General features: G+C 42.4%; 1 protein-coding gene across 1 annotated transcript; it reads right to left on the bottom strand.

Annotated features, from left to right (window-relative positions):
• Positions 1 to 2234: 2234 nt before the first annotated feature.
• On the bottom strand, positions 2235 to 6931 carry LOC115137140 (mediator of RNA polymerase II transcription subunit 29-like). Its single transcript, XM_029673240.2, has 4 exons — positions 6747 to 6931; positions 5099 to 5157; positions 4919 to 5003; positions 2235 to 4227 (listed from the first exon to the last, which is right to left on the bottom strand). The coding sequence occupies exons 1-4, from the start codon at positions 6897 to 6899 to the stop codon at positions 4000 to 4002; spliced, it is 525 nt and encodes a 174-aa protein (XP_029529100.1). The 5' UTR covers positions 6900 to 6931; the 3' UTR covers positions 2235 to 3999.
• Between the last annotated feature and the right edge of the window lie 3148 nt (positions 6932 to 10079).

Genomic DNA, 10079 nt, shown 5'->3' with positions numbered 1-10079 from the left:
TTTTTTGGTTCCAACCGCTGTGTCTTTGTGAGACGCAGAGTACGTGAATGGATGATGACCTCCGCATGTCTGGTTCCGTGAAGCATGGAGAAGGAGGTGTTTTGTTGGTAACACGGTCTGTGATTTATTTAGAATTCAAGGCACACTTACCCAGCATGGGTACCACAGCATTCTGCAGCGACACACCATCCCATCTGGTTTGCGCTTGGTGGGACTATCATTTGTTTTTCAACAGGACAATGACCCAACACACCTCCAGGCTGTGTAAGGGCTATTTGACCAAGAAGGAGAGCGATGGAGTGCTGCAACAGATGACCTGGCCTCCACAATCGCCCGACCTCAACTCAACTGAGATGGTTTGGGATGAGTTGGATCGCAGAGTGAAGGAAAAGCAGCCAACATGTGCTCAGCATATGTGGGAACTCATTCAAGATAGTTGGAAAAGCATTCCAGGTGAAGCTGGTTGAGAGAATGCCAAGAGTGTGCAAAGCTGTCATCAAGGCAAAGGGTGGCTACTTTGAAGAATCTCAAATATGTTTTGATTTGTTTAATACTTTTTTGAGTACTACATGATTCCATGTGTGTTATTTCATAGTTTTGATGTCTTCACTATTATTCTACAATGTAGAGAATAGTAAAAATAAAAACCAAAATATACACATACATATATACATACTGTGCACTCAAAGTATTCAAACCCTTTCACAATTTCCACATTTAGTTTCGTTAGTCTTATTCTAAAATGTATTAAATACTTTCCCCCTCTCAAATCCACAAACCATACCCAAAGAAAAAACAGGTTAAGACATTTTGAAAATGTATTAAAAAGACAGAAATACCTTTACATAAGTATTCAGACCCTTTGCTATGAGACTCGAAGTTGAACTCAGCTGCATCCTGTTTCCATCGATCATCCTTGAGATGTTTCTACAGCTAGATTGGAGTCCACCTGTGTTAAATTAAATTGATTGGACATCATTTGTAAAGGTAAACACCTGTCAATATAAAAAAAGGCCACAGTTGACAGTGCATGTCAGAGAAAAAAAACAAGCCATGATGTCGAAGGAATTGTCCGTTGAGCACTGAGACAGGATTGTGTCGAGGCACAGATCTGGGGAAGGGCACCAAAAAGTATCTGCAGAATTGAATGTACCCAAGAACACAGTAGCCTCCAATCATTCTTAAATGGATGAAGTTTGGGACCACCAAGACTCTTCCTAGAGCTGGCCGGCCAGCCAAACTGAGCATTCAGGGGAGAAGGGCCTTGGTCAGGTTGGTGACCAAGAACCCGATGGTCACTGACAGAGCTCCAGAGTTCCTTTGTGGAGATGGGGGAACCTTCCAGAAGGACAACCATCTCTGCAGCACTCCACCAATCAGGCCTTTATGGTAGAGTGGCCAGACGGAAGCCACTCCTCAGTAAAAAGGCACATGACAGCCCACTTGTAGCTTGCCAAAAGGCAACTAAAGGACTCTCAGACCATGAGAAACAAGACTCTCTGGTCTGATGAAACCAAGATTGAACTCTTTGGCATGAATGCCAAGTGTCTTGTCTGGAGGACACCTGGCACCATCCCTACAGTGAAACATGGTGGTGGCAGCATCATGCTAGGGGAAATATTTTTCAGCGGCAGGGACTGGGATACTAGTCAGGATCAAGGGAAAGATGAACAGAGCAAAGTAGAGATGAAAACCTGCTCCAGTGCACTCGGGACCTCAGACGGGGGGAAACGTTCACCTAATAACAGGACAACGACCCTAAGCACACAGCCAAGACAAAGTAGGAGTTGCTTCGGGACAGTCTCTGAATGTCCTTGAGTGGCCCAGAGCCCGGACTTGAATCCAATAGAACACCCCTCGACAGACCTGAAAATAGCTATGCAGCGACGCTCCCATCCAACCTGACAAAACTTGATAGGATTTGCAGAGAAGAATGGGGAAAACTCTCCAAATACTGGTGTGCCAAGCTTGTTGTGTCATACCCAAGAAAACTCTAGGCTGTAATCACTGCCAAATATGCTTCAAGGATCTCAATACTTGTTTTTTTTCAACATTTTTTATAAATTTGCAAAAATGTGTAAACCTGGATATTCTGTGTAGATTGACAAAAAAAAAATAATCAAAAAGGCTGTAACGTAACAAAATGTGGAAAAAGTGAATGGGTCTGTATACTTTCCAAATGCACTGTGTTTGTGTATATATAGAAAATGTATGTAAAAGAAAATAAATGAAAGTGAGTAAAAAAGGTTTATTATAATTAAGACAAAGCTACCCGGCCACACAGAGGTTTTGCAGTTTGGTTGAATAGTAGCTGGTCTTGGACAGCTTTGGTACAGAATTCCCAACACATGACTCAGTCACTTCTCTGGTGGTCATATTAGGTCATGTGACTACTTGTGACTAAACAAAATAATATTTACACCTTAGGGCATACAAACTTGATTAAAACTGAACTCCGCAGTAGCGGTAGTCAAAATGATCAGACTTGTTCATTTCTCTCTTGAATTCAGAACGGTGCTATGCCAGAATGTGGACCTCCAGAGCCCGGCGCGGTATATGGACCAAAAAGATCATCAAGGACATCGACCACCCGAGCCACTGCCTGTTCACACTGCTACCATCCAGAAGGCGAGGTCAATACAGGTACGTCAAAGCTGGGACCGGGAGACTGAAAAACAGCTTCTATCTCAAGGCCATCAGACTGCTAAACAGCAATCACTAACTCAGAGGCTGCTGCCTACATTGAGACCCAATCACGGGCCACTTTAATAAATGGGTCACTTATACAATGTACTCTAAATAATGCCACTTTAATAATGTTTACATATCTTACATTACTCATATCACATGTATATACTGTATTTTATACCATCTATTGCACCTTGCCTATGCCGCTCATTCATATGCTTCCATGTCAATATTCTCATTCACCCCTTGACATTTGTGTGTATTAGGTAGTTGTTGGCAAATTGTTAGACATTACTGCACTGTCGGAACTAGAAGCGCAAGCATTTCGCTACACTCACATTAACATCTGCTAACCATGTGAATGTGACAAAAAAAATGGAAAACGTACTTCAATCCAGAGATGGAATATTTCGCTGTACTCCTAATCATCCCGAAATTATGAATCGAGAAGATTGAAATACTGAGTTTTTAATTAAACAGCCCTTTGTCAGCATGCTAGGTTAGCTAATGATATAGCAACACTTTCGTTGTGTTGTTGAATTCCCCCCAACGCTAACAGTTGTTTTTTTCATGGAATCCAATGGGCTGTTAAAGCATTGGCTAAGCTTAGCATGCTGACAAACGGTCCACATTCTGGCAAAGCACCATTCTGAATAAAGACAAGAGAAATGAACGAGAATTTGATCATTTTGGTTACAGTAGCGGGAAACGGCACCACAGATGTCCCACCTCTGTTATTTAATTTTCTGGCCGAGCTCAGGAGCGTGGAGCAGCATGGTTAAAAAAAATGGCAGTATTCATTTTGTGCTTTTCTGTCACGCATGCAATGATGTCGAGGGGAAGAAAACGTCTGTCAGTAACTTCGTTGTCGTAATATCGCAAACCAACATCGCTGTTTCACCACTGGGCATTGCAGCTTTAAGTGTTTAACAGGTTTCAGTATTTTATTTTTGTGAAGCGAGGGAACAAAATAAAAAAATGGCATTGGCTTGTAAAAATACTATAGCAACCTTAGTTCAACACCTAGTGACCTCGTCAAGACCCCATTGGTGTCAAAAGTGGGATAGCGTTGTTGAAATTATGACTGGCTGGATCTGAGGCACAGTTGGTTTTCCATAATCTGAGGAAGCTGTGAATCTCATTACTTGATGCTCGAGGACATTATTTCTACTTTTCTGATTTTTGGGGGGAAGAAAAGTGAAGAGGGGCATCCGTTAAACAGTTAAATCAACTTTGTATGTCTTTATCAATCATTACAACAAAAAACACAAATAACTTTAGAAAAATAATAATATAATGAAATGCCCATTTCTACAGGATTCCTGGTGGCTGGCCCTTTCCTGCGATTTTCTTAGAGCACTCCAATAGAGCGTTATGAATGTCTTTGGCGCAGGAGATCTGCGACTTGATCATGCTGAGGTACTGTGAGTAGGACAGGGACTCTGTCTGCACGGTGTCAGGCTTGGTGGCTGTTGGGACCAGGTTAGGAGAGTGCTTGGCACTGTCAATGCTCTGGGATAAGCACTCGTAGGCAAGCCGCTGTGGGGGAAACAAAAGAGGAGTAAAAGTGAGCGGATGACCAGGCTGCCAGCTTTATGAATGTATAAACTATACTGTATGTTATGGTGAATGATGCTTGGAAGTCTAAAAGCCAAATAGAAATAAGACATTTGTGTAGTAACAAGAGGTGGAGAACTGGTGGCGCAGTTGTCTAAGGCACTGCATCGCAGTGCTAGCTGTGCCACCAGAGACTCTGGGTTCTTTGCCCAGGCTCTGTTGCAGCCGGCCGCGACCGGGAGGTCCATGGGGCGATGCACATTTGGCCCAGCGTTGTCCGGGTTAGGGAGGGTTTGGCCGGTAGGGATGTCCTTGTCTCATTGCGCACTAGCGAATCCTGTGGCGGGCCGGGCGCAGTGCACGCTGACCAGGTCGCCAGGTGCATGGTGTTTCCTCCGACACATTGGTGCGGCTGGCTTCCGGGTTGGATGCACACTATGTTAAGAAGCAGTGTGGGTTGGTTGGGTTGTGTATCGGAGGACGCATGGATTTCAACCTTCGTCTCTCCCGAGCCCGTACTGGAGTTGTAGTGATGAGACAAGATAGTAGCTACTAACAATTGGATACCATGAAATTGGGGAGAAAAAGGGGGTAACATTCAAAAAGAAGAAAAGAGGTGGTGAACAATTTCACTGGAGCATGGAAATACAAGTAGGTTGTGTGTGTGCCTCACTAAGCAGAGTTCCAGCTGATCACATAGGGCATAAAACTCTTCCAGACTCTTGTCAAACCGCTGTACACTGGCATCACTGCTCTTTCTGAAACACAAAGGAAAGTTGTGCATCTTCAGTTCCAGAAAACACACGCTTATTGGCTGTGTGTGTGCCATTGAGAGGGGGAAAAGGGTACTTACATGCCATTGTCAATTGATGTATTATGTCCCAAATTTAAAGAGGCAATCTTCATGACATTCTAGACAGAAAATAATGCTTAGTTATCCTATATTTGGTGTAGCTACATTTTGCAACCATGTACATAGCTATATACAATATGTTGTTACTATGCATACATATTATATTGCATTAAAAAGCATTATCACCATATTCACTGTATCTCACCACTATTTGCAGTTCAACTAAAAAAGTTAAGCATTAAAAATATTGCCTAGTCAGACCATTACTACTGTTCCAGCTGGCTGATGGGTGTTATTATTTAGGTAGTGTAAAGCGTAGCACAGAGAATTTTCAACCAACTTGTCTATACTTTCTCAATTCCCTAACATGGAAGACAACGCATTGCTAGTTGAACATAGAAGATGCTCCGTTATTAAATTAAATCCATTTTTTTGCTCCATTAGGTAATCCAACAGTGTGTACGCTGCCATCTTGTCTATTTCAAATCTTCTTGAGACAGGTGGGTGTTATGCATGTCATGAGTGCGACTCAGAAATCTTGAATGGGTTGAATTGGGCTGGGTCCCAAACCCTGCACCTATGATCCAAATTAGAGCCAGGTGGGGCACCTGTACCTTTGGTAATGCTAATTTTGAATTATATAATGGAAAATTGTCCACATTTAATATTTCCTCAGTCAACCCCATAGTAGAATAGTTTACCTATTCAAGCATGTCGCATTCTATGGGAGAAAATAATACTCTTCTGGGCGCTTTCTAATTGCGAGTGGCACAGGGGGAAAACATGCATGCCCAGTCATTACACAGGTGAGCTACTAGCCCTTCTCATGACACCAATTTCAGTTATGATTAGTTAATAAAAGGGACAATGCAACGACCGCTGACGGAGCGCCGAAACTCTCTAAACTCACATAGGCCGGGCCCTATAGGCCTACACCTCACATGCGATAGAGGATTGGAAATATTTTGAATTTAACTTTAATATAAGCAAGAAATAATTGTAAAAATACAAAATATATTTACTGTATGTTGTTTTGCAAAGTTGCTTTCTGTTTACACCCGGCAATTTTATTTTCACCACCGACTAACAGAGACTACACTTCCTCCTCTTGAGCTTAACTGGGGAGGAAGTTTCTTACCTTGGTTTGCCAGGACGCAACTTTGATAAACTGCCTACAGTAAGTTTGCCTTATGTATTTACAATAGTTTTTCTCACTGATGTGAATGTTAAAGTTCCAAAGGTTTCCAAACCCGTATCAGAAGCAGGATTAGTAACGTTACAACAGAGCGTCAGTATTGTAGTTCATTGATCCAGCTGTTATATGCCGGATTGATTGAGAACTCTAACGCTGGGTAAAGGCTTGAGTTCTAGAGCTAGTCAGCTGGCTACAACCTTGGCTGAGTGCCCCCGAACTAAAGACGCCCCCCACCTCACCTCCCAATTTAACTACCGGTTGAATGACACTCACCCGTCTCAATCAATGGTAATATTTGAAATAGACAGATGGCAGCGTACACATTGTTGGATTACTGGAAGGATCGCCAAGTAAAGGTTGGTCGAAAATTCGCCTTTCCCCCTCTGTGTGGCAGTGAAGAGACCAGACTGACCAGCCATTGTTACGAGCTCATGTAAACAAAACGTGGAGTACCTGGAGGCTCTCTTTTAATTGTGGAATAAGCATTTTGAATCGATGAACAGGGTCGAAATCTTGCTGTTGACTCAACTGTTGTTGTTGAAGTGTAGCAGCTTGCTGCATTCCAACTTGGGGAATCGGTCCACCGGGTTGTTGCTGCGCTGCCATTTTTGGTGAACTTCTTCTTCGGGGAAGTTTTGCGGAGGACAACATTCTTTCATGGTGTATTGCCACCACCTACTGGGTGGGGTGAAAAATGAATGGCGTTTTGGGATAAACGCACAAAATAAGGTCTGTGGTAAACACGGCATAGGATTTGTTATACGTTTTGTTCTATGATATTATCATCAGCTAACTTCACATTGTGAATTTAGAAGAATTTGTGTAATAATAAAACAGAAATCGCAAAGGCTTCATAATTCATAAAGGTCATATTATCTCATAGAACAAAGCGTATAAGATCTCCTAAACCTGTGTTAACCTCAAAACTTATTTTCAGTGTTTATTACAAAATTATATTCTTTCGCCTTTCATTTTTCCCATATGGATGGCTGAACGAACCAGATAACTTATTTCCTGATTTTAGGACTAAATATATTTGCTACAAGTGAAAAACATACCACAGTTTAAGTAGCTGCTCTAACAAAATAAACGTCCTCAAAAATAGGAAGCAAGAGCAGATGGCACCAGTGTGTGAACAACTCAGATATAAAGTGTTTTTTTTCCCTCAAAGTTGCCTGGATATCCTACTTATGTCAGTACACTCTTACCCTAAGCATTATGTAGCAAATAAGTCATCTCATTTGTTGTTAACCAAATACAGTAACAGTATAAGCCATAATACCCATAAAACCCAGCGGTCAAACTGGGAAATGGTTCTAATTGTTTTTCCACCATTCATTTTATCCATATGGGATTTTAGAAACACTTAAAATAAGTGCTGTGTTTCGTGATGGCTTACCCCGGCGTGACGTTTTGATAACTGTAAATCTCTATTGGACAAGGTGGTTTATCAATATAGTTGCCTGTATTTACCCCCAAAAACTGAAATGCTAATAAGTCTATCATAAAGAACTACAGATGCCATGATGATCTGGATGAGAATGCTGAATCGAGGCAAAGGTAAGAATCTCTGGATTAACTATCTAATGCTAGGTAATGTAGTAATGAATAAATTGTCTAAATGTACACTACTGTTCAAAAGTTTGGAGTCACTTAGAAATATCTTTGTTTTTGAAAGAAAAGCCAAAATAAATTTGCCCATTAAAATAACATCTAATTGATCAGAAATACAGTGTAGACATTGTTAATGTTGTGAATGACTATTGTAGCTGGAAATGGCCGATTTTTTTATGGAATATCTACATAGGCGTACAGAGGCCCATTATGTGTTCCAATGGCATGTTGTGTTGGCTAATCCAAGTTTAGCATTTTAAAAGGCTAATGTACCATTAGAAAACCCTTTTGCAATTATGTTATGACAGCTGTTGTGCTGATTAAAGCAGCAATAAAACTGACCTTCTTTAGACTAGTTGAGTATCTGGAGCATCAGCATTTGTGGGTTCGATTACAGTCTCAAAATGTCCAGAAACAAATAACTTTCTTCTGTAACTCGTCAGTCTATTCTTGTTCTGAGAAATGAAGGTTATTTCATGCAAGAAATTGCCAAGACACTGAAGAACTCGTACAACGCTGTGTACTACTCCCTTCACAGAACCGCGCAAACTGTCTCTAACCAGAATAGAAAGAGGAGTGGGAGGCCCCGGTGCACAACTGAGTAAGAGGACAAGTACATTAGTGTCGAGTTTGAGAAGCAGATGCCTCAAGTCAATTGGCAGTTTCATTAAATAGTACCCGCAAGACACCAGTCTCAACGTCTACCGTGAAGAGGCGACTCCAGGATACTTGCCTTCTGTACACCTATGTAGATATTCCAAATCCAATGGTATTTGTCACATACACATTATAAACATCTTTATAAACGCACTCACCGAGTCAGCAGATGTTAATGTGAGTGTAGCGAAATGCTTATGCTTCTAGTTCCAACAGTGCAGTAATATCTAACAAGTAATCTAACAATTCCCCAACAACTACCTAATACACACAAATTTTAAGGGGTGAATGAGAATATGTACATGTAAGTATATGGATGAGCAATGGCCGAGCAGCATAGGCAAGGTGCAATAGATGGTATAAAATACAGTATATACATGTGATATGAGTAATGTAAGATATGTAAACATTATTAAAGTGGCATTATTTAGAGTGCATTGTATGAAGTGACCCATTTATTAAAGTGGCCAGTGATTGGGTCTCAATGTAGGCAGCAGCCTCTCTGAGTTAGTGATTGCTGTTCAGCAGTCGGATGGCCTTGAGATAAAAGCTGTTTTTCAGTCTCTCGGTCCCAGCTTTGATGCACCTGTACTGACCTCGCCTTCTGGATGGTAGCGGTGTGAACAGGCAGTGGCTCGGGTGGTTGATGTCCTTGATGATCTTTTTGGCCTTTCTGTGACATCGGGTGCTGTAGGTGTCCTAGAGGGCAGATAGTTTGCCCCCGGTGATGCATTGTGCAGACCGCTCCACCCTGTGGAGAGCCTTACGGTTGTGGGCAGAGCAGTTGCTTTACCAGGCTGTGATACAGCCAGACAGGATGCTCTCGATTGTGCATCTTTAAAAGTTTGTCAGGGTTTTGGGTGACAAGCCAAATTTCTTCAGCCTCCTGAGGTTGAAGAGGTGCTGTTGCGCTGCCTTCACCACACTGTCTGTGTGAGTGGACCATTTCAGTTTGTCTGTGATGTGTACGCCGAGGACCTTAAAACTTTCCACCCTCTCCACTTCTGTCCCTTCAATGTGAATAGGGGGGTGCTCCCTCTGATGTTTCCTGAAGTACATGATCATCCTGAAGGCGGTCTCGTTGTTGTTGGTAATCAAGCTCACTACTTTTGTGTTGTCTACAAACTTGATGATTGAGTTGGAGGCGTGCATGGCCACGCAGTCGTGGGTGAACAGGGAGTACAGGAGGGGGCTGAGCACGCACCCTTGTGGAGCCCCGGTGTCGGATGGTCAGTGAAGTGGAGATGTTGTTTCCTACCTTTACCACCTGGGGGCGGCCCATCAGAAAGTCCAGGACCCAATTGCACAGGGCAGGGTTGAGACGCAGGGCCTCCAGCTTGATGATGAGCTTGGAGGGTACTATGGTGTTGAAGGCTGAGCTGTAGTGAATGAACAGCATTCTTACATAGGTATTCCTTTTGTCAGATGTGATAGGGCAGTGTGCAGTGTGATGGCGATTGCGTCGTCTGTGGACCTATTGGGGCGGTATGCAAACAATTCTGTGAACTGTTTTGG

Source organism: Oncorhynchus nerka, linkage group LG11 (assembly GCF_034236695.1).
Source record: "Oncorhynchus nerka isolate Pitt River linkage group LG11, Oner_Uvic_2.0, whole genome shotgun sequence".
In the NCBI taxonomy this organism is placed as follows: Eukaryota; Metazoa; Chordata; class Actinopteri; order Salmoniformes; family Salmonidae; genus Oncorhynchus; species Oncorhynchus nerka.
Note: the sequence above shows the minus strand (reverse complement) of the source record. Positions and strands in the feature narration are given on the sequence as shown.